General features: G+C 41.8%; 1 protein-coding gene across 1 annotated transcript in view; it reads left to right on the top strand.

Moving 5' to 3' along the window:
• The window catches only part of CKAP5 (cytoskeleton associated protein 5), a 397,759-nt gene that overhangs the window by 96,666 nt on the left and 275,670 nt on the right, over positions 1-25,423 (top strand). Inside the window, exons 3-6 of the mRNA XM_053689307.1 lie at positions 10,872-11,062; positions 21,101-21,307; positions 21,389-21,560; positions 22,045-22,174. Coding sequence (XP_053545282.1) covers positions 10,872-11,062; positions 21,101-21,307; positions 21,389-21,560; positions 22,045-22,174 — 700 coding nt within the window. The remainder of the gene's footprint in view (positions 1-10,871; positions 11,063-21,100; positions 21,308-21,388; positions 21,561-22,044; positions 22,175-25,423) is intronic.

The raw sequence follows: 25,423 nt of genomic DNA, 5'->3' as shown, positions 1-25,423 counted from the left end.
GGAAGACTCAATACTTTGTCTCAATAAGGTAGAGGGTGCAAACCTAAAGTAAAGAGCAGTAGGACAGTATGGAGATTCTAGCTAAGTGGTATGTAGGGTAGTGATACCTGGAGTAACTCTACAGCCCAAAAATATATATGAAATCAGGAATATGCGCTATATCTAAGCTAACTGAACCACGTCACCCCAAGAGTACAGGATGTACAGTCATGACAGAAATGTGGTATTATATCAACAACTGGCGTGACACCGTACTCTTTAGGGAAACAAAAATATATCTTAACATTCACCACCTAATAGTATTTAATATATTTGGCGGTATAATTGAAGCAAAGCAAAACTAACCAAAAACCAACATAGAAAAAATCCATAAAGAAAATAGACAGGTTATAAATATCACACGTATTGTTTTGTCTAGGGATCATGTTAAACTAAAGCTCTCTTGGTTAGCGCTGGTAAGATTCAGCAACTATTTCTTATCAAGAGCTAACTTGCTAATAGAACGCATTATAGGTAGACAGAGATCATAAATGACCCAGTTTATGTAACAAGCTGCAATCCTTGTCCTCAGACTAACAAGTCGTCATCCAGAAAGCAATGCAAAAGCAACATAAAGCGTTTAAGCAGGGTGTCAGTCTGCAAGCTGGGTCATGTTAATATAGAGAAGCACCCAGGTTGTAAACTGAATCACCCCAGACCTGATCCATGAGCTCTTGCAAACGTCAAGTGTACATAAGGGGCCAGTTTCAAACCTTAAATTTAGCGGTGGCAGGCTATTGTAAGAAAGAGTCCCCAGAGTCTAGCCACTACCGGACGTTAGCCGACACCAGATCTTAAAGCGCTGCTAGGGAAAGGCAGAAAATTGTATCTCCGGTGCATGAAATCTGCTGTACAGGTCAGCGTGCAGGTCAAGATGCCACATTGGCTGTTGAGCTCCTCGCTTGTCAAATTAATAGTAACTACCGCGTGCTGCAGGCACTCGGGAGGATCTGTGATGCATCTCTCAATCACCGGACCCCAGGCTGTCCAAGTATTTTCAAAGGTAGGTTTAGGAGTGTGGTAAGGGATACCTTGGTCTCGACCGTAAACGTCTGAATGTCCTCTCGATCACCGCTCAGACCCTGTCACAGCTAATAAACCCAGAGCACAATGGCTCCATGTCTCGATGTCTCCAGCACTTCCAGCTGCCGGCATAATAATGCGCTCTGTCTCACTTTCAGTGCTGACTACAAATCCCATAGCTAGGTCTGAAGTGAGAGGTCGGAGACTCGCTGGTGTGTATGTCCGCATAGAGTTAGGTTCAATATGTCTTGTGGATGCGTTTGCATTATTACGCGTGTCTCTCTGCAGTTCTGTGGCCGTGATAGAGGCCTCCACGTGAATCCCCTTCACTGTCGATCTGAGGTCTTGGAATATTCTAGACATCTGTCGGTCCAACTCTAAAAGCAGTTGATGAACTGTGGCATGTAGTCCTGCCATGTCGAAGAGTTTATCGTATATCAGTAGTATACAAGTTGCCGCAACTACTTAGGATTCTTATTTGACTTACTAGTCCAGTACTGCGCAACAAGATTCAAAGGCCTTCATAACTCCGGAGCTTTCTATGGTAATAATCTGGTGCTTGATTCAGCCTGAAACATCAGAACCATCTCCTTCCGACAGTTAAGAACTAAACTGGTGGAAGAGAGTATTTAAATAAAGGTTATAGTGTGTTTTTGCTGATAATTGTAAATAGAACAGCAGGGCTGAGAAAAAACACGTCTGTTCCTGTGGCTTGCTGGCTCCGCCCCCAGCACCTAAAGAATTTTAACACAATGTTAATATAATACTTGAAATATATAGATTAATGTTACGATCTGACACAACCTTAGGGAGGAACCCTAATTTAGTACATAAAACCGCCATATCAGCATGGAATACAAGATAAGGGGAGTCACATTGCAAAGCAGAAATCTCAAACTCTGCGCGCAGAGGCACTAGCCAGCAAAAAAAGAACCTTCCAAGGTAACAATTTAATGTCAACAGTATGCATAGGCTCAAACGGAGCCTGCTGCAAAACACTAAGAACAAGATTTAGGCTCCAAGGCGGAGCCCCAGATCTAAACACAGGTCTGATCCTAGTCAGAGCCTTAACAAAGGACTGCACATACGGAAGCTCAGCCAATCTGTTGTGCAGTAACACCGACAGGGCCAATATCTGTCCCTTCAGGGAACTAGAAGTTAGACCCTTCTCCAGTCCATCCTGGAGAAAAGATAAAATCCTTAACCTTATGCCAGGAAACGCCACGCTCTTTACACTAGTACAAGTAAATCCTCCACACTTTATGGTAGATACGATGAGTAACTACCTTACAAGCTTGAACCAGACTGTCGATAAAACTCTCTCAGAGAACCCTCTCTTGGCTAAGACTGAGTGTTCAATCCCCACGCAGTCAGCCTCAGAGAATCTAGATTTTGATGAATGAAGGGACCCTGTATCAGCAGATCTCTGCGACAAGGTAACCTCCACAGAGGAGATGAGGACATCCCCCCCACTAGATCCGCAAACCATGTCCTTCACGGCCAGGATGGAGCAATCGGAATCACTGATGCTCGCTCCGGCTTGATGCAAGCCACCACACGAGGGAGAAGCGGTAATGGAGGAAAAAGATATGAGTCTAAATCTACATGGTACTGATAGGGCATCTATCAATTCCGCCTGAGGATCCCTCGACCTCGATCCGGACATGGGTAGCTTGGTATTGAGGCGGGATGCCATGAGATCTATCTCCGGCATCCCCTACAATATAAACAGGAATTATTAATCAGTACAGATGGAGCGGAACCTTCTATTGTAGTATCAGAGTCCCAGCAGTATGGAATGAAGTAGAGGACTCTCCCTGGCAGGAAGGAAAGGAATTTATCTGGTAAGCATAAATTATGTTTCTTCCGTCAGTCACCCTCTGCATGGTGGTTGCAGATTTCAACTTTGTATGCTCAAATAGGGGAATGGAGATTATACATGCGTATCTCAATCAATTTGTCTGGATTACAAGTCCAGGCAGTTTCTCTTATTGGATATCTCACAAGGTTCTGATTCATGGAGATTCCTTTGAGACCGGCATGGGTATTTATTACAACAGATGCCAGTCTTTCAGAATGGTTGGCCATCTGGGGTTCCTGTGAGGTGCAACGAGTTTGATCGGCAACCTCCCCTCCTGAGGTGACAAAAGTGTTGGAACTCTGAATAATCTTCAGAGTTGGCCTCTTCTCAAGCGGGAGTTTTACCTGAGATTTCAGTCAGACAATGTCACAGCTGTGTAATATATAAATCATATGGGGGGGAAACAGAAGCCCTCTAGTGATGGTTTCCCGCATTTTATTGTGGGCGGAACAAATTCAGTGTCTGATTTCAGACATTCATATTCTGGGAGTCAATAATTGTGAAGAAGACTTTCTCAGTAGTCAGACTTTTTATCTGGGGGAATGGTCCCTTAGCCAGGAAATTTTCAATCAAATTGTGGTATGTTGGGGGATGCCAGAGATAGTCATGATGGCTGTTGAATCGCAAACTTCAGTTAGTGTGCCAAATCAAGGGATCTTCAAGTGGTTCTCACAGATGCTATGGTGGTTCCATGGTCTTTTGTCTGATTAAAATGTCTCCTCGATTTGTTCAGCTTTCCCGACTCGTAGGTTGCTCCAGCTTGTCCACGCTTGTCCTCTCTTTCTTGTGTGGTGTGGTGTGCTGCTAAGGGTTTTTGTTGGGATTTGTTTAGAATTACAAGGATTTTACCATTTCTTCAAGATGTTTAGATAAAGGTTTATCAAACCGTTCTTTAATTGGTCAGATTTCGACTTATTCAATGGTATTACATGAAAAAACTCTCAAATGCCAGATATTCGAACTTTTGTTCAGGCACTTGTAGGGAATAGGCCTTTAGTTAGACCAGCGGCTCCTCCATGAAATCTTAATTTAGTGTTGCAGGTTCAGTCCTTTGAACCTATTTATAGTTTAAACATCCAGCTCATGTCTTGGAAAGTATATTTTCTTTTGGCTATTTCTTTAGTCAGAAAACATTCTGCTTTGCCTTGTGAGGCTCCTTTTTTCTTGTGTTACATCAGGACATGCTACAGACTCAATATTGTCCTAAGGTTGTGTCTCATCAGAATACAGTATTAATCAAGAGATTGTTGTTCCTCCTTTGTTGTGTTCCCCAAAAAATTATGAGGAAAGATACTTCCCTAACTTGGATGTAGTTAGGGCTTTGATGTTTTTGTCTTTAGGCAACTAAGGTATTCAGACAGTTTTTCTCTTGTTAAGTGTATCCAGTCCACGGATCATCCATTACTTGTGGGATATTCTCCTTCCCAACAGGAAGTTGCAAGAGGATCACCCACAGCAGAGCTGCTATATAGCTCCTCCCCTCACTGCCATATCCAGTCATTCTCTTGCAACTCTCAACAAAGATGGAGGTAGTAAGAGGAGAGTGGTGTATTATAGTTAGTTTCTTTCTTCAATCAAAAGTTTGTTATTTTTAAATGGTACCGGAGCGTACTATTTTATCTCAGGCAGTATTTAGAAGAAGAATCTGCCTGCGGTTTCTATGATCTTAGCAGAAGTAACTAAGATCCACTGCCGTTCTCACATATTCTGAGGAGTGAGTTAACTTCAGAGGGGGAATGGCGTGCAGGTTTTCCTGCAATAAGGTATGTGCAGTTAACATTTTTCTAGGGATGGAATTTGCTAGAAAATGCTGCAGATACCGGATTAATGTAAGTTAAGCCTAAATGCAGTGATTTAATAGCGACTGGTATCAGGCTTATTAACAGAGATACATGCTCTTATAAAAGTGCAATATAAAACGTTTGCTGGCATGTTAATCGTTTTTATATATGTTTGGTGATAAAACTTATTGGGGCCTAGTTTTTTTCCACATGGCTGGCTTGATTTTGCCTAGAAACAGTTTCCTGAGGCTTTCCACTGTTGTAATGAGTGGGAGGGGCCTACTTTAGCGCTTTTTTGCGCAGCAAAAATTACAGACAGAGACACTCAGCTTCCCTCTGCTTGATACAGGACATCTCTAAAGGGCTCAAAAGGCTTCAAAGTCGTGTTTGGGGAAGGTAACAGCCACAGTAGAGCTGTGGCAGTTGTTGTGACTGGTTTTAAAAAACGTTTTTGTCATTTATTATTCCGTTTTGGTATTAAGGGGTTAATCATCCATTTGCAAGTAGGTGCAATGCTCTGCTAACTTGTTACATACACTGTAAAAATTTCGTTAGTGTAACTGCCTTTTTTTTCACTGTTATTTCAAATTTTGTCAAAATTTGTTTTTTTTTTAAGGCGCAGTAACTTTTTTATATTGCTTGTTAACTTGGTTTAAAGTGTTTTCCAAGCTTGCTAGTCTCATTGCTAGTCTGTATAAACATGTCTGACACAGAGGAAACTACTTGTTCATTATGTTTAAAAGCCATGGTGGAGCCCCATAGGAGAATGTGTACTAAATGTATTGATTTCACCTTAAACAGTAAAGATCAGTCTTTATCTATAAAAGAATTGTCACCAGAGGGTTCTGTCGAGGGGGAAGTTATGCCAACTATCTCTCCCCACGTGTCGGACCCTTCGCCTCCCGCTCAAGGGACGCATGCTAATATGGCGCCAAGTACATCAGGGACGCCCATAGCGATTACTTTGCAGGACATGGCTGCAATCATGAATAATACCCTGTCAGAGGTATTAGCCAGATTGCCTGAATTAAGAGGCAAGCGCGATAGCTCTGGGGTTAGACGAGATACAGAGCGCGTAGATGCTTTAAGAGCCATGTCCGATACTGCGTCACAATATGCAGAACCTGAGGACAGAGAGCTTCAGTCTGTGGGTGACATCTCTGACTTGGGGAAACCTGATTCAGAGATTTCTAATTTTAAATTTAAGCTTGAGAACCTCCGTGTATTGCTTGGGGAGGTATTGGCTGCTCTGAATGACTGTGACACAATTGCAGTGCCAGAGAAATTGTGTAGACTGGATAAATACTATGCAGTGCCGGTGTGTACTGATGTTTTTCCAATACCTAAAAGGCTTACAGAAATTATTAGTAAGGAGTGGGATAGACCTGGTGTGCCTTTTTCCCCACCTCCTATATTTAGAAAAATGTTTCCAATAGACGCCACTACACGGGACTTATGGCAGACAGTCCCTAAGGTGGAGGGAGCAGTTTCTATTTTAGCAAAGCGTACCACTATCCCGGTTGAGGACAGTTGTGCTTTTTCAGATCCAATGGATAAAAAATTAGAGGGTTACCTTAAGAAAATGTTTATTCAACAAGGTTTTATCTTACAGCCCCTTGCATGCATTGCGCCTGTCACTGCTGAGGCGGCGTTCTGGTCTGAGGCCCTGGAAGAGGCCATCCATACAGCTCCATTGACTGAAATCATTGACAAGCTTAGAACACTTAAGCTAGCTAACTCATTTGTTTCTGATGCCATTGTTCATTTGACTAAACTAACGGCTAAGAATTCCGGATTCGCCATCCAGGCGCGTAGGGCGCTTTGGCTTAAATCCTGGTCAGCTGACGTGACTTCAAAGTCTAAACTACTCAACATTCCTTTCAAGGGGCAGACCTTATTCGGGCCTGGTTTGAAAGAAATTGTTGCTGATATTACTGGAGGTAAGGGTCATACCCTTCCTCAGGACAGGGCCAAATCAAAGGCCAAACAGTCTAATTTTCGTGCCTTTCGAAATTTCAAGGCAGGTGCAGCATCAACTTCCTCTGCTTCAAAACAAGAGGGAACTTTTGCTCAATCCAAGCAGGCCTGGAAACCTAACCAGTCCTGGAACAAGGGCAAGCAGGCCAGAAAGCCTGCTGCTGCCTCCAAGACAGCAGGAAGGAACGGCCCCCTATCCGGCAACGGATCTAGTAGGGGGCAGACTTTCTCTCTTCGCCCAGGCGTGGGCAAGAGATGTTCAGGATCCCTGGGCGTTGGAGATCATATCTCAGGGATATCTTCTGGACTTCAAAGCTTCTCCCCCACAAGGGAGATTTCATCTTTCAAGATTATCTGCAAACCAGATAAAGAAAGAGGCATTCCTACGCTGCGTGCAAGACCTTGTAATGGGAGTGATCCATCCAGCAACACTGAGGTTCATCAGATTTCAGTCGGACAACATCACGACTGTGACTTACATCAACCATCAAGGGGGAACCAGGAGTTCCCTAGCGATGTCAGAAGTTTCCAAGATAATTCGCTGGGCAGAGTCTCACTCTTGCCACCTGTCAGCGATCCATATCCCGGGCGTAGAGAACTGGGAGGCGGATTTTCTAAGTTGTCAGACTTTTCATCCAGGGGAGTGGGTACTCCATCCGGAGGTGTTTGCTCAACTGGTCCATCGTTGGGGCAAACCAGAACTGGATCTCATGGCGTCTCGCCAGAACGCCAAGCTTCCTTGTTACGGATCCAGGTCCAGGGACCCAGAAGCGACGCTGATAGATGCTCTAGCAGCTCCTTGGTTCTTCAACCTGGCTTATGTGTTTCCACCGTTTCCTCTGCTCCCTCGACTGATTGCCAAAATCAAACAGGAGAGAGCATCGGTGATCTTGATAGCGCCTGCATGGTCACGCAGGACCTGGTATGCAGACCTAGTGGACATGTCATCCTTTCCACCATGGACTCTGCCTCTGAGACAAGACCTTCTAATACAAGGTCCTTTCAATCATCCGAATCTAATTTCTCTGAGACTGACTGCATGGAGATTGAACGCTTGATCCTATCAAAGCGTGGCTTCTCCGAGTCAGTCATTGATACCTTAATACAGGCACGGAAGCCTGTCACCAGGAAAATTTACCACAAGATATGGCGTAAATATCTTCATTGGTGTGAATCCAAGAATTACTCATGGAGTAGGGTTAGGATTCCTAGGATATTGTCCTTTCTCCAAGAGGGTTTGGACAAAGGATTATCAGCTAGTTCTTTAAAGGGACAGATTTCTGCTCTGTCTATTCTTTTACACAAGCGTCTGGCAGAAGTTCCAGACGTTCAAGCATTTTGTCAGGCTTTAGTTAGAATTAAGCCTGTGTTTAAACCTGTTGCTCCTCCATGGAGCTTAAACTTGGTTCTTAAAGTTCTTCAAGGGGTTCCGTTTGAACCCCTTCATTCTATTGATATCAAACTTCTATCATGGAAAGTTCTGTTTCTGATGGCTATTTCCTCTGCTCGAAGAATCTGAGTTATCTGCCTTACATTGTGATTCTCCTTATCTGATCTTTCATTCAGATAAAGTAGTTCTGCGTACAAAACCTGGGTTTTTACCCAAGGTGGTTTCTAACAAGAATATCAATCAAGAGATTGTTGTTCCATCATTGTGTCCTAATCCTTCTTCAAAGAAGGAACGTCTTTTGCATAATCTAGACGTAGTCCGTGCCTTGAAGTTTTACTTACAAGCTACTAAAGATTTTCGTCAAACATCTAACCTGTTTGTTGTTTACTCTGGACAGAGGAGAGGTCAAAAGGCCTCAGCAACCTCTCTTTTTGGCTTCGGAGTATAATCCGTTTAGCCTATGAGACTGCTGGACAGCAGCCCCCTGAAAGGATTACAGCTCATTCTACTAGAGCTGTGGCTTCCACCTGGGCCTTTAAAAATGAGGCTTCTGTTGAACAGATTTGCAAGGCTGCGACTTGGTCTTCGCTTCATACCTTTTCAAAATTTTACAAATTTGATACTTTTGCTTCTTCGGAGGCTGTTTTTGGGAGACAGGTTCTAGAGGCAGTGGTTCCTTCCGTTTAAGTTCCTGCCTTGTCCCTCCCATCATCCGTGTACTTTAGCTTTGGTATTGGTATCCCACAAGTAATGGATGATCCGTGGACTGGATACACTTAACAAGAGAAAACATAATTTATGCTTACCTGATAAATTTATTTCTCTTGTAGTGTATCCAGTCCACGGCCCGCCCTGTCCTTTTAAGGCAGGTCTAAATTTTTAATTAAACTACAGTCACCACTGCACCCTATGGTTTCTCCTTTCTCGGCTTGTTTCGGTCGAATGACTGGATATGGCAGTGAGGGGAGGAGCTATATAGCAGCTCTGCTGTGGGTGATCCTCTTGCAACTTCCTGTTGGGAAGGAGAATATACCACAAGTAATGGATGATCCGTGGACTGGATACACTACAAGAGAAATAAATTTATCAGGTAAGCATAAATTATGTTTTTTTCTTTATTTATACATTTTTCAGGCGAGCATAGAGGTCAAAAGGCTACTACTTGTTACTTTATCCTCCTGGTTGAAACGGTTGATTCACAAAGCCTACTTTGTGAGACGTCTTCTCCACCGTGTTTTACTGCTCACTCTACTAGATTTGTATCCACTTCTTGGGCTTTCAAACATGAGGCCACTATTGAACAGATTTGCAAAGTTGCTACTTGGTCTTTTCTTCATACTTTTACAAAAATGTTTTTGCCTCTTTTGAGGCTGTGTTTGGCATGGAGGTACTCCAGGCTGCAGTGTCTGCTCAGTAATGTGCCTGTCTATGAGTTGTTGTTTTTTATTTACCACCATTTTTTGATGGTATCATGGACTCCACAGCTTGTGTATTAGATCCCATATGTCAAGGCTTGTGTACTCTCACCACCTCATGAGAGAAAAGAAACATTTATGATTAACTGATAATTAATTTTATTTCATGGTGGTGAGAGTCCATGAGAAGCTTCCGAAGCAGACAGTTCTAGTATGCACCTCATTTACCCTGCTTTGTTCTTCCTGCTCTTTTCTCCTTTCTTGGCTTTACGGTAGACTGAGGGTAATCAGGAGGTGGGAGCAATTAAAGCTCTTGTTGTTGTTTTTTTGGGTAATTTTTGCCTGTCACCTGGTAGAGAGGAACTTAATCCCGTATGGCACGGCTCATGGAATCTCACCACCATGAAAGAAATTAATTTATCAGGTAAGCATACATTTTGTTTTGAGGGTATCTAAATAGCTTATAAAACACCAAGTTTTAGGCTTGCTAGTAACTGCTGTAATGCATGAAGATGAATTTGCCAGTAAAAAAGTCTGATGCTCGCCATCTACAGTCTATTACTGTTTAAGTCTAAAGGAATACTAATAATGTACTGTAGTATGGGTGCTTAAACCATTAATACTAATTCTCATCTAAAACTCTTACACCTAAATGTGACCAAACCAATATTTAAGAGGAGATGAGGTCAAAATTTAAACTTTTATGGCTCAAATAGAGCATGCAGTTAAGTTTAATTGTATGTTCTCTTTGTATCCTTTTGCTTTAAAAGCATAACTAGATATCTCAGTATAATTGCTGTGCCTAGCTGGTGATTGTGGATTCACACTTGATTTTGGCTCGCTCTCTGCATGGGTTAAACACAGATTTTATTATTGAAATATTGTTTTACATAAAACACAGAGCATTTTATTTTTTATTTAAAGTAAAAGAAAACCCTTATCTGCCCCAGTACAATTTATTCCATAGCAATGTTGTATTCATTTTCTGTGGTTAGTATTTTATTAATTTCTTAGTATCTGTGGCTGTGTTTGATAGGCATTTATAAACTGTTTTCAAACAAACCTTAAAAGTTTTTTTCTAGATCTGGTATTACAATGCATATTCTTGCTGTTAAATATTGTTCTTAAGGGTGCATTCTGTTTTGTCAACTTATTTGTACTTCCCTAGAAAACTAGGGATGCCTATATCTCCAGTAGTGTGCTCAACAAAGTGTTTATTAGGGAAGAACTGCTTAACCCAGATCTAAGGAAAAATAACTTTTTATGGTTAAATACGTAATTTTACATTTTAAACCTTAACAACTTGTGTAGCTGGTTTCTTGCCTCAGTGAGACATAGCTATATAGCTTATATGTGTGCTGTTAATGATTTTGATCTCTTTTTAGGTATGGAAAGCAAGGCTAAATGGGTATGAGGAAGCTATGAAGCTCTTCCAGAAACTAGATGAGAAAAGCCCTGAATGGTCTAAATATCTGGGTCTGATCAAGAAGTTTGTTACGGAATCCAATGCTGTTGCCCAATTGAAAGGCTTGGAAGCTGCTCTTGTCTTTGTAGAAAATGCACATGTTGCAGGAAAGTACGTATAATGTTGACCGAAAAAATGTTTGAGGTGTGTATTTTTGTTTTTGGTATTCTAGAACAGGGCTTGACAAATCCAGTATGCCACTGACTCCTAGAATTTTACCCCTGGCTCCTAACTTTTTGGGTTATTCTCCATATATCTATATAGAAATACCACTGCTCCTAAACAATTGTCTGGCTCCTAAATTTTAAACAGATTTGTCTACCCCTGTTCTAGAAGTAACTTGGGCTCAATTTCTTAAAGTGAATGTAAATTTTGATGATAAAGTGCCCGTTTTTTTTGAAAATTCGATTAAAAACAGGGGCACTTTAATTCATAAAAATTTACATTTCACTCCTGTTGTGAAAAAATACTTGCCTTTTAAACTTGACAGCAGCTCCAGCTTCCTCCGGTCGTCGCAAGCCATTTCTGACGTCAGAAATGATGGATAGGTCATCCTCCAATGATGCTGAATTGAAGGCAAATGGTGGATTTAGATTTTTCTTCTCCTTACTCACATACGGCTAGATTACAAGTTGTGCGTTAGGGTAAAAAAGCAGCGTTAAGAGCTCCTAACGCTGCTTTTTTACGGCCACTGGTATTACGAGTCTTGAAGGTTTAGGGTGACCGCACACTTCTTTGGCCTTGCCGCAAAACGACTTGCGTAAACTTTGTAAAGTCTTTTCTATGGGACTTCCATAGCGCCGGTATTACGAGTCTGTCCTGGGAGGCCAAAAAGTGAGAGGTACACCCTACCCTGTGAAGAGTCCTAACGCATTTAAAAGTCAGTAGTTATGAGTTATGGTACAACGCCGTAGCATAAAACTCATAACTAAAGTGCTAGAAAGTACATTAACACCCATAAACTACCTATTAACCCCTAAACCGAGGCCCTCCTGCATCACACATATTAAAATAAAAATTTTAACCCCTAATCTGCCGCTCCGGACACCGCCACCACCTACATTATACTTATTAAACCCTAATCTGCTGCCCCCAACATTGCCGACACCTACATTATATTTATTAACCCCTACTCTGCCGCCCCCAATGCCGCCGCCACCTACTACCTACACTTATTAACCCTAATCTGCCGCCCCCAACGTTGCCACCACTATAATAAACATATTAACCCCTAAACCGCCGCACTCCTGCCTCGCAAACATTAGTTAAATATTAACCCCTAATCTGTCAGCCCTAACATCGCCGCCACCTACCTACATTTATTAACCCCTAATCTGCCGCCCCCAACGTCGCCGCCACTATACTAAATGTATTAATCCCTAAATCTAACCCTAACTTAAATATAATTAAAATAAATCGAAATAAATATTCCTATCAATAACTAAATTATTCCTATTTAAAACTAATTACGGTACTTACCTGTAAAATAAACCCTAAAATAGCTACAATATAACTAATAGTTACATTGTAGCTATGTTAGGATTTTTTTTTATTTTACAGGCAAGTTTGTATTTATTTTCTCCAACATTGGTGTGTCCGGTCCACGGCGTCATCCTTACTTGTGGGGATATTCTCTTCCCCAACAGGAAATGGCAAAGAGTCCCAGCAAAGCTGGTCACATGATCCCTCCTAGGCTCCGCCCACCCCAGTCATTCTCTTTGCCGTTGCACAGGCAACATCTCCACGGAGATGGTTAAGAGTTTTTTGGATTTTTCTGGGCTAAAACAATTGCTTTACTAGGCATATTATGCAGATTCTAACTAATTATTGGTATTATAATCTTGGGGAACATTTAGAAAAATGGCAGGCACTGTGTTGGACACCTTTTTCAGATGGGGGCCTTTCTAGTTATAGACAGAGCCTCATTCTGGGACTGTATAGGGGTTAAATGTAAAAACGGCTCCGGTTCCGTTAATTTAAGGGTTAAAGCTCTGAAATTTGGTGTGCAATACTTTTAATGCTTTAAGACACTGTGGTGAAATGTTGGTGAATTTTGAACAATTCCTTCATACTTTTTCACATATTCAGTAATAAAGTGTTTTCAGTTTGAAATTTAAAGTGACAGTAACGGTTTTATTTTAAAACGTTTTTTGTGCTTTGTTGACAAGTTTAAGCCTGTTTAACATGTCTGTACCATCAGATAAGCTATGTTCTATATGTATGAAAGCCAATGTGTCTCCCCATTTAAATTTATGTGATAATTGTGCCATATCGTCCAAACAAAGTAAGGACAGTAATGCCACAGATGATGATATTGCCCAAGATGATTCCTCAAATGAGGGGAGTAAACATGATACTACATCATCCCCTACTGTGTCTACACCAGTTATGCCCACACAGGAGGCCCCTAGTACATCTAGTGCGCCAATACTTATTACCATGCAACAATTAACGGCTGTAATGGATAACTCCATAGCAAATCTTTTATCCAAAATGCCTACTTATCAGAGAAAGCGCGATTGCTCTGTTTTAAACACTGAAGAGCAAGAGGACGCTGATGATAACTGTTCTGACATACCCTCACACCAATCTCAAGGGGCCATGAGGGAGGTTTTGTCTGATGGAGAAATTTCAGATTCAGGAAAAATTTCTCATCAAGCTGAACCTGATGTTGTGACATTTAAATTTAAATTAGAACATCTCCGCGCACTGCTTAAGGAGGTGTTATCTACTCTGGATGATTGTGACAATTTGGTCATTCCAGAGAAATTATGTAAGAAGTTCCTAGAGGTTCCGGTGCCCCCCGACGCTTTTTCTATACCCAAGCGGGTGTCGGACATAGTAAATAAAGAGTGGGAAAGGCCCGGCATACCTTTTGTCCCCCCCCCTATATTTAAGAAATTATTTCCTATAGTCGACCCCAGAAAGGACTTATGGCAGACAGTCCCCAAGGTCGAGGGGGCGGTTTCTACTCTAAACAAACGCACTACTATTCCTATCGAAGATAGTTGTGCTTTCAAAGATCCTATGGATAAGAAATTAGAGGGTTTGCTTAAAAAGATTTTTGTACAGCAAGGTTACCTTCTACAACCAATTTCATGCATTGTTCCTGTCACTACGGCAGCGTGTTTCTGGTTCGAGGAACTAGAAAAATCGCTCAGTAAAGAATCTTCGTATGAGGAGGTTATGGACAGAGTTCAAGCACTTAAATTGGCTAACTCTTTTGTTTTAGATGCCGCTTTGCAATTAGCTAGATTAGCGGCGAAAAATTCAGGGTTTGCTGTCGTGGCGCGCAGAGTGCTTTGACTAAAGTCTTGGTCAGCGGATGTGTCTTCCAAGACAAAATTGCTTAACATTCCTTTCAAAGGTAAAACATTATTTGGACCTGATTTGAAAGAGATTATTTCAGACATCACTGGGGGAAAGGGCCACGCCCTCCCACAGGATAGGTCTTTTAAGGCTAATAATAAGCCTAATTTTCGTCCCTTTCGCAGAAACGGACCAGTCTCTAATTCTGTATCCTCTAAGCAAGAGGGTAATACTTCACAACCCAAACCAGCCTGGAAACCAATGCAAGGCTGGAACAAGGGTAAGCAGGCCAAGAAGCCTACCACTGCTACCAAAACAGCATGAAGGGATAGCCCCCGATCCTGGACCGGATCTAGTGGGGGGCAGACTTTCTCTCTTTGCTCAGGCTTGGGCAAGAGATGTTCAGGATCCTTGGGCGCTAGAAATAGTTTCTCAAGGTTATCTCCTGGAATTGAAGGAACTATACCCCCAAGGGGAAGGTTCCACAGGTCTCAATTATCTTCAAACCAAATAAAGAGACAGGCATTCTTACATTGTGTAGAAGACCTGTTAAAGATGGGAGTGATACATCCAGTTCCAATAAGAGAACAAGGAATGGGATTTTATTCCAATCTGTTCATAGTTCCCAAAAAAGAGGGAACATTCAGACCAATTTTGGATCTAAAGATCCTAAACAAATTTCTCAAGGTACCATTGTTCAAAATGGAAACTATTCGAACGATCCTACCTACTATCCAGGAAAATCAATTTATGACTACCGTGGATTTAAAGGATGCGTACCTACATATTCCTATCCACAAGGAACATCATCAGTTCCTAAGGTTCGCTTTTCTGGACAAGCATTACCAGTTTGTGGCACTTCCATTTGGATTAGCCACTGCTCCAAGGATTTTCACAAAGGTACTAGGGTCCCTTCTAGCGGTTCTAAGACCAAGGGGCATTGCAGTAGTACCTTACTTGGACGACATCCTGATTCAAGCGTCGTCCCTGTCAAAAGCAAAGGCTCATATGGACATCGTCCTAGCCTTTCTCAGATCTCACGGATGGAAGGTGAAGAAAGAAAAAAGTTCTCTGTCCCCGTCAACAAGAGTTCCCTTCTTGGGAACAATAATAGATTCCTTAGAAATGAGGATTTTTCTGACAGAGGTCAGAAAATCAAAACTTCTAAGCTCTTGTCAAGTACTTCATTCTGTTCCTCGTCCTTCCATAGCGCAGTGCATGGAAGTAATAGGATTGATGGTTGCAACAATGGACATAGTTCCTTTTGCACGAATTCATCTAAGACCATTACAACTGTGCATGCTCAGACAGTGGAATGGGGATTATACAGACTTGTCTCCGACGATTCAAGTAGATCAAAAGACCAGAGATTCACTCCGTTGGTGGCTGACCCTGGACAATCTGTCACAGGGAATGAGCTTCCGCAGACCAGAGTGGGTCATTGTCACGACCGACGCCAGCCTAGTGGGCTGGGGCGCGGTCTGGGAATCCCTGAAAGCTCAGGGTCTATGATCTCGGGAAGAGTCTCTTCTCCCGATAAACATTCTGGAACTGAGAGCGATATTCAATGCTCTCAGAGCTTGGCCTCAACTAGCAAAGGCCAAATTCATAAGGTTTCAGTCAGACAACATGACGACCGTTGCATATATCAATCATCAGGGGGGAACAAGGACTTCCCTGGCGATGAAAGAAGTGACCAAGATAATTCAATGGGCGGAGGATCACTCCTGCCACTTGTCTGCGATCCACATCCCAGGAGTGGAAAATTGGGAAGCAGATTTTCTGAGTCGTCAGACATTCCATCCGGGGGAGTGGGAACTCCATCCGGAAATCTTTGCCCAAATAACTCAATTATGGGGCATTCCAGACATCGATCTGATGGCGTCTCGTCAGAACTTCAAGGTTCCTTGCTACGGGTCCAGATCCAGGGATCCCAAGGCGACCCTAGTAGATGCACTAGTAGCACCTTGGACCTTCAACCTAGCTTATGTATTCCCACCGTTTCCTCTCATCCCCAGACTGGTAGCCAGGATCAATCAGGAGAGGGCCTCAGTGATCTTGATAGCTCCTGCGTGGCCACGCAGGACTTGGTATGCAGACCTGGTCAATATGTCATCGGCTTCACCATGGAAGCTACCTTTGAGACAGGACCTTCTTGTTCAGGGTCCATTCGAACATCCGAATCTGGTTTCCCTCCAACTGACGGCTTGGAGATTGAACGCTTGATTTTATCAAAGCGTGGGTTTTCAGATTCTGTAATAGATGCTCTGATTCAGGCTAGAAAGCCTGTAACTAGAAAAATTTACCATAAAATATGGAAAAAATATATCTGTTGGTGTGAATCTAAAGGATTCCCATGGAACAAGATAAAAATTCCTAAGATTCTATCCTTTCTACAAGAAGGTTTGGAGAAAGGATTATCTGCAAGTTCTCTGAAGGGACAGATCTCTGCTTTATCTGTTTTACTTCACAAAAGACTGGCAGCTGTGCCAGATGTTCAAGCATTTGTTCAGGCTCTGGTTAGGATCAAGCCTGTTTACAGACCTTTGACTCCTCCCTGGAGTCTAAATCTAGTTCTTTCAGTTCTTCAAGGGGTTCCGTTTGAACCCTTACATTCCGTAGATATTAAGTTATTATCTTGGAAAGTTTTGTTTTTGGTTGCAATTTCTTCTGCTAGAAGAGTTTCAGAGTTATCTGCTCTGCAGTGTTCTCCGCCCTATCTGGTGTTCCATGCAGATAAGGTGGTTTTGCGTACTAAGCCTGGTTTTCTTCCGAAAGTTGTTTCCAACAAAAATATTAACCAGGAGATAGTTGTACCTTCTTTGTGTCCGAATCCAGTTTCAAAGAAGGAACGTTTGTTACACAATTTGGACGTAGTCCGTGCTCTAAAATTCTATTTAGAGGCTACTAAAGATTTCAGACAAACATCTTCCTTGTTTGTTGTTTATTCTGGTAAAAGGAGAGGTCAAAAAGCGACTTCTACCTCTCTTTCCTTTTGGCTTAAAAGCATTATCCGATTGGCTTATGAGACTGCCGGACGGCAGCCTCCTGAAAGAATCACAGCTCACTCCACTAGGGCTGTGGCTTCCACATGGGCCTTCAAGAACGAGGCTTCTGTTGACCAGATATGTAAGGCAGCGACTTGGTCTTCACTGCACACTTTTGCCAAATTTTACAAATTTGATACTTTTGCTTCTTCGGAGGCTATTTTTGGGAGAGAGGTTTTGCAAGCCGTGGTGCCTTCCATTTAGGTGACCTTATTTGCTCCCTCCCTTCATCCGTGTCCTAAAGCTTTGGTATTGGTTCCCACAAGTAAGGATGACGCCGTGGACCGGACACACCAATGTTGGAGAAAACAGAATTTATGCTTACCTGATAAATTACTTTCTCCAACGGTGTGTCCGGTCCACGGCCCGCCCTGGTTTTTTAATCAGGTCTGATGAATTATTTTCTCTAACTACAGTCACCACGGTATCATATGGTTTCTCCTATATATATTTCCTCCTGTCCGTCGGTCGAATGACTGGGGTGGGCGGAGCCTAGGAGGGATCATGTGACCAGCTTTGCTGGGACTCTTTGCCATTTCCTGTTGGGGAAGAGAATATCCCCACAAGTAAGGATGACGCCGTGGACCGGACACACCGTTGGAGAAAGTAATTTATCAGGTAAGCATAAATTCTGTTTTAACTAGGTAGACTAGTTAGTAAATAGTTATTAACTATTTAATAACTACCTAGTTAAAATAAAGACACATTTACCTGTAAAATAAAACCTAACCTAAGTTACAGTAACGCCGAACACTACACTATAATTAACTAAATTAAATACAATTGCCTAAATTAAATTAGCTAAAGTACAAAAACAAACACTAAATTACAAAAATAATAAACAAATTACAGAAATTTAAACTAATTACATCTAATCTAATAGCCCTATTAAAATAAAAAAGCCCCCCCCCCAATAAAAAAAAACCTAGCCTAAACTAAACTACCAATAGCCCTTAAAAGGGCCTTTTGCAGGGCTTTGCCCCAAAGTAATCAGCTCTTTTACCTGTAAAAAAAAATACAAACAACCCCCCCAACAGTAAAACCCACCACCCACACAACCAACCCCCCAAATAAAATACTAGCTAAAAAAAAACTAAGCTCCCCATTGCCCTTAAAAGGGCATTTGGATGGGCATTGCCCTTAAAAGGGCAGTTAGCTCTTTTGCAAGCCCAGACCCCTAATCTAAAAAATAAACCCACCCAATACACCGTTTAAAAAAAACACTAACCCCCTGAAGATCGTCTTCATCCAAGCCGCACGAAGTTGTCCTCCAGACGGGCAGAAGTCTTCATCCAAGCCGGGCAGAAGTCTTCATCCAGACGGCATCTTCTATCTTCATCCATCCGGCGCGGAGCGGCTCCATCTTCAAGACATCCGACGCGGAGCATCCTCTTCTTCCGACGACTAAAACAGAATGAAGGTACCTTTAAGTGACGTCATCCAAGATGGCGTCCCTTAGATTCCGATTGGCTGATAGAATTCTATCAGCCAATTGGAACAGCCAATAGAATGATTGCATCAGCCAATAGGATTTTTTTCTACCTTAATTCCGATTGGCTGATAGAATTCTATCAGCCAATTGGAACAGCCAATAGAATGATTGCATCAGCCAATAGGATTTTTTCTACCTTAATTCCGATTGGCTGATAGAATTCTATCAGCCAATCGGAATCTAAGAAATGCCATCTTGGATGACGTCACTTAAAGGTACCTTCATTCTGTTTTAGTCGTCGGAAGAAGAGGATGCTCCGCGTTGGATGTCTTGAAGATGGAGCTGCTCCGCGCCGGATGGATGAAGATAGAAGATGCCGTCTGGAGGACCACTTCTGTCCGGCTTGGATGAAGACTTCTGCCCGTCTGGAGGACCACTTCGCCCAAGTGGATGAAGACGTCTCCCGGTAAGTCGATCTTCAGGGGGTTAGTGTTAGGTTTTATTAAGGGTGTATTGGGTGGGTTTATTTTTTAGATTAGTGGTTTGGGCTTGCAAAAGAGCTAACTGCCCTTTTAAGGGCAATGCCCATCCAAATGCCCTTTTCAGGGCAATGGGGAGCTTATGTTTTTTTAGCTAGTATTTTATTTGGGGGGGTTGGTTGTGTGGGTGGTGGGTTTTACTGTTGGGGGGGTTGTTTGTATTTTTTTTTAGGTAAAAGAGCTGATTACTTTGGGGCAATGCCCCGCAAAATGCCCTTTTAAGGGCTATTGGTAGTTTAGTTTAGGCTAGGGTTTTTTTTATTTTTTATTTTTTTTCATTTTAATAGGGCTATTAGATTAGGTGTAATTAGTTTAAATTTCTGTAATTTGTTTATTATTTTCAGTAATTTAGTGTGTTTTTTTTTGTACTTTAGCTAATTTAATTTAATGTAGGTAATTGTATTTATTTTAGTTAATTTATTTAATTATAGTGTAGTGTTAGGTGTTAGTGTAACTTAGGTTAGGTTTTATTTTACAGGTAAATTTGTCTTTATTTTAACTAGGTAGTTATTAAATAGTTAATAACTATTTAATAACTATTCTACCTAGTTAAAATAAATACAAACTTGCCTGTAAAATAAAAATAAACCCTAAACTACCTACAATGTAACTATTAGTTATATTGTAGCTAGCTTAGGGTTTATTTTATAGGGAAGTATTTAGTTTTAAATAGGAATAATTTAGTTAAATGATAGATATATTTATTTTGATTTATTTTAATTATATTTAAGTTAGGGGGTGTTAGGTTTAGGGGTTAATAACTTTAATATAGTGGCGGCGACGTTGGGTGCGGCAGATTAGGGGTTATTAAATGTAGGTAGGTGGTGGGGATGTTAGGGCCGGCAGATTAGGGGTTAATAATATTTAACTAATGTTTGCGAGGCAGGAGTGCGGCGGTTTAGGGGTTAATATGTTTATTATAGTGGCGGCGACGTTGGGGACGGCAGATTAGGGGTTAATAAGTGTAGGTAGGTGGCAGCGACATTGGGGGCAGCAGAGTAGGGGTTAATAAATATAATGTAGGGTTCGGCGATGTTGGGGGCAGCAGATTAGGGGTTCATAAGTATAATGTAGGTGGCGGCGGTGTCCTGAGCGGCAGATTAGGGTTTAATAATTATATTTTAGGTGTCGGCGATATCGGGGACGGCAGATTAGGGGTTAATAAATATAATGTAGGGTTCGGCGATGTTGGGGACAGCAGATTAGGGGTTCATAGGCATAATGTAGGTGGCGGCGGTGTCCAGATCGGCAGATTAGGGGTTAATAATATAATGCAGATGACGGGGCGGCAGATTAGGGGTTAATAAGTGTAAGATTAGGAGTGTTTAGACTCGGGGTTCATGTTAGGGTGTTAGGTGTAGACATAAATTTTATTTCCCCATAGGAATCAATGGGGCTGCGTTAAGGAGTTTTACGCTGCTTTTTTGCAGGTGTTAGACTTTTTTTAAGCCGGCTCTCCTCGTTGATTCCTATGAGGAAATCGTGCATGAGCACGTACGACCAGCTCACCGCTGACTTAAGCAGCGCTGGTATTGGAGTGCGGTAATGAGCAAAATTTTGCTCGACGCTCACTTCTTGTCTTTTAACGACGGGTTTGTAAAAACTCATAATACCAGCGCTGCATGTAAGTGAGCGTTGAGTGAAAACTGCTTGTTAGCACCGCATAGCCTCTAACGCAAAACTCGTAATCTGGGCCTTTGTATTTTAATTGATAAAAATAAACTATCAACATACACCTGTGTGTATGTATATATTATTATTATTATTATATTATTATTTTTATATATATATATAATATATATATATTTTTATTTTTTATTAGAACAACCGGTGAAGTGGTCTCAGGAGTTGTTAATAAGGTGTTTAACCAGCCAAAAGCCAGAGCTAAAGAACTGGGTGCAGATATTTGTTTGATGTATATAGAGATAGAGAAAGCTGAAGCCGTGCAAGAAGAGTTGCTAAAGGGTCTGGATAACAAGAACCCAAAGATTGTGGTGGCTTCTGTAGAAACCTTGAGGCGAGCACTGAGGTAAGTTTAATGTCTGTGGAGGAATTGGTCTTTCTTCACATAGTCACAATATTTAGTCTATTCCCCTTTTTTATTCCTCAGTGAGTTTGGATCTAAGATAATGTCCTTGAAGCCAATTATTAAAGTGTTGCCAAAATTATTTGAGTCTCGAGAAAAGGCTGTCCGAGATGAAGCCAAACTCTTCGCTGTGGAGATATACCGCTGGATCCGAGATGCCCTGAGGCCTCCGTTACAAAACATTAACCCTGTGCAAGTGAGCAGATAAGCACCACACATTGGGGGATGCATTATGCACCATAGGGTTTACATTGATTTAAAGGGACATAAAACCCACATTTAAACAACTTTGTAATTTACTTCTATTATCTAATTTGCTTAATTCTTTTGATATCCTTTGCTGAAAAGCATATCTAGATAGGCTCAGTAGCTGCTGATTGGAGGCTACACATAGATGCCTCGTGTGATTGGCTGACCCATGTGCATTGCTATTAATTCAACAAAGGATATCTAAAGAATGAAGCATATTAGATAACAGAAGTAAATTGGGATGTTGTATAAAATTGTATTCTCTATCTGAATCATTAAAAAATTTTTTTTAGGTTTAATGTCCCTTTAATTGAGAAATTAATAGTAAGCAAAAGATTGTATATGCTCTATTTTCATTCTTTTAGGAACACTTTATCTAATTTGTACAGATAAAATTCAATTTGACTAACTTTATTTTTTTTTCCCCCAAGCTTAAAGAGTTAGAAGAAGAATGGGTGAAACTTCCACAGTCTGCTCCCAAACAAACTCATTTCCTGCGTTCTCAGCAAGACCTTAAAGCTAAGTTTGAGCAGCAGCAGGCATGTGGTGGTGATGCTGGAGGTAGGTCCTTTTTATACAAAGAAGAAGCTTGTACGGAGTTACTAAATTTATTTAATTTTTCTTTTTTCTTAAATAAGGTTTCTTTTGTATGCTAAGCGTCCATAGGAATTCCATAAGATGTGGGATATACTTCCCACCCAGGGGCGTATGTTTGTTTTGTGCTGCCCTAGGCACATAGAGGGAGTTGTGCCTTTTTTTTTTTTTTTTTGCTGCTGCATTTTAAAATTACATGGGTAGCGCATTTTAGCACAAAGGGACATTGTGGTGTACAATTATCTCCCCTTTAATTTGTTCCTATTTCCTAATGATCACTGTTACTTGCTGAAATGTATTAAACAGCTTGTTTAACTTTATTTTTCATTTGAAATAGCTGATGTTTGCCTGTAAAAACCACAACTTATACTGAAAATATGAAAATAGCTATGTAACCATTAATCTGTACTATCATAAAGCAGTCTTTCAGTGGGGTGGTTGGAGAGAGATTGTTGTATCTGAAATAGCTGTTTTGCTCACTGAACTCCCACAAACTAAATCAGCATTTCAATAATTATTTGGCTTGCTTAATGTATAGATAACATGAGCATATCTTTATATCTTTGAGAAAAATAGGTTGATGGTTTCAATGAGCAAAACCAACTACTCAAAATACAAAAAAAAAAAAAACAAGAATGAACAATTTCACATACATTAAATTACATCATGTAATTCTCTGCAGTGGGTATAACAAGTAATTGGGAGCAAACTAAGGGAAACAAATTTATAGTAAAGCTAAAGCGCCACTTTATGGGGACTACTTCTCAGGTAAAGAAAGTTTATTATACTTGTTCAGTTGTATCATTGTCCACTCATAGAACTGTGGGAACCGCCTTATCACAGCCAGCCAGCCTAGTAGAATACATTTGCACAACCATAAATTTCCTGTTAGTTTCAATATCAACTTAAACAGCATTAACGTTGATGTTTTTACATGCACAAACAATTCTGTTCACTTATTTTATTTTTATTTTGTTTGTCAAATAAGCCTTTATATGCACATTGCATAAAGAACATTTTCTGTATGGATTCATTCATATAGATAATAGATCTCATAAGACCCAAAGAAATCCAGCACTCAAGTGGTCTTGCGGTGCAAATTTGTATGAGATGCTGCTCAATGTCATCAACTGCTAGCTACAAGTCTATATATAAACACATCACCTTCACCAGCAAACAACGTTTAGGGCTACCATGTCACATGGATGTGTGTCCGGATTCTGCCCTGGCCTGCGCCCCTTCCATGATGGTCAAAATTAAAATCTCACCACCACACTCTCACTCACCAACAGGAGTGCCCACTGCCCGCCCCAGGCTCACATTTTTTACAAATTCAAAGAAGACAAACTAAGTAGTAGTAGTAGTAACTAAGAGTAACTAAGTGCACTCCACTGTGTACTGTAATGTACATTGTAAAAGTAACTAGTAGTATAGTTTGACTGTAGTAGCTGTACTGCTGTACATATTAGCCATCTCTCTCTGCCATCCATGAATGATAGCCCAGTGACTGGTCTGAAGCCCACAAAAGCGGTGCAATGACCCACCCGGCTGTCTCACTCACTCACCCCACCTCCACCATGGAAACCAATTACAAAAATAGTACCTTCAATTAAAGTTCAGGCAGTCAGTGCGTCGTGAGTCGTCACCGTCTGTCACTCACTCACAGGTTCTACGAGACTCAGGCAGCTATGTCCGCTACTACGTTTCTCTCCTCCAAGGCGGCTCTGTCTGCTCTGCTGCGTGTAGTCTCACAGTGAGTACGTGGTCACATGATCTCTCATCTGTCTGTCACTCAGTCACTGATTCACTGTTACTTACGGCCCGGCCGGGTACCGCGCGCTGCTGCTGGGGTCATGGGGAGACTGCCTGCTGCGTGGCTGCTGTTCAGTGATCTCATCACGTGTGTGCACGTGTGTGTGTTGCTCAAAGTCCCTCCAGTGCAGCATGTGAGGCGGGTGCCGGGGCGGAAGTAGTAAAACGTCACGTGACGTCGCCAAAAGCCGGGTCACATGACCGCAGAATGGCGATTTTTTTTATTTTTTTATTATCAATTTTAATATAACAATTAACAGTGCCAAACTTGCCAACATAGTGCCAGTGCCGCCCCCTCAAATCTGCCGCAATAGGCACCGGACTTGTTGGCCTCTGCATAAATACGGCTCTGTTCCCACCACTAGGAGGAGGCTAAAAGCCCACACAAGAGCTTTAATCCCTTCCCACCTTTCCTCACTGTAATCTCAGCCTCCCTGGAGGAAAGGCTAAAGATTGAGGTGCTCCAGCTATTTGATTAAAATAAATGGATTTCATGGAAACACAAACCAATGAGACTCTCTTAACCTCTGCTGTAGATTAATTCAGTAAGAAGAGATCAGGAGATTTCCGCACACTGAATGAGACGGGCATAGGAATACCTTATGTGCGCAGTATCTCCCTATGGGATTTCAGCCATAACTACCCTCAGGCGTCGCAGAGACATGTCCCTTAGCTTCCCCTTGGGGAATACAGGTATTTCCTCTCTGATCCTCTGCTTTACATGTACAAGCACTGGACGGACTATCTACTGGATACAGCAATGTAAATCATGCTGGTAAGCTCAATGGAGGGGGGCTTTAGTCAGGTAAGTGGCTACAGCATTCATACAGCCCATAAGCTATCGGTAGGTACTTGTTTTAGTCAAGTATAGCATAGACTATTCTTAAAAAATCACCTCTCCCTCCAAAAACCTTTGATCCCCGTCTCCCTCATCCCCCCTCCCTGCCGCTTTCAACTTTTTTTTTTTTCTGCAGTGTAGCTGTCCTACCCGCTCCCGCCCACCTCCAGCAATGGACCGCTCTCCCCCCTCCCTCCTAACCCTCCCACGCCACAAACTTGTCTGTATCGCACTAACATGCTCCACTGATCGTTAAGGCCTCACCCCCTTTCTCGCACAGTCTTGTCACTGATCGCCGGACAGGTATGTTTCTCTCGCGCTGCAGTCTCTACTGTGCATGACTGCATCGGACAAACATACCTGGCCTTTTATAATATAGGATGGGGAACTAGCCTGCCTACCTGCAGACACACTTTGTGAGGTAATTTCTCACAATAAAGTCCTTTATTAGGGGATACTCTTTGAGGACTGGGACCCTTATCAACCCTCCAGCAGCAATTTTAGTCTTTTTTTTACTCTGTTTTAAAAAAATTGGAGCATGGCCCTTTTAAGAGACCTGACTGATC

Source organism: Bombina bombina, chromosome 7, assembly GCF_027579735.1.
Source record: "Bombina bombina isolate aBomBom1 chromosome 7, aBomBom1.pri, whole genome shotgun sequence".
Classification (NCBI taxonomy): Eukaryota; Metazoa; Chordata; class Amphibia; order Anura; family Bombinatoridae; genus Bombina; species Bombina bombina.
Note: the sequence above shows the minus strand (reverse complement) of the source record. Positions and strands in the feature narration are given on the sequence as shown.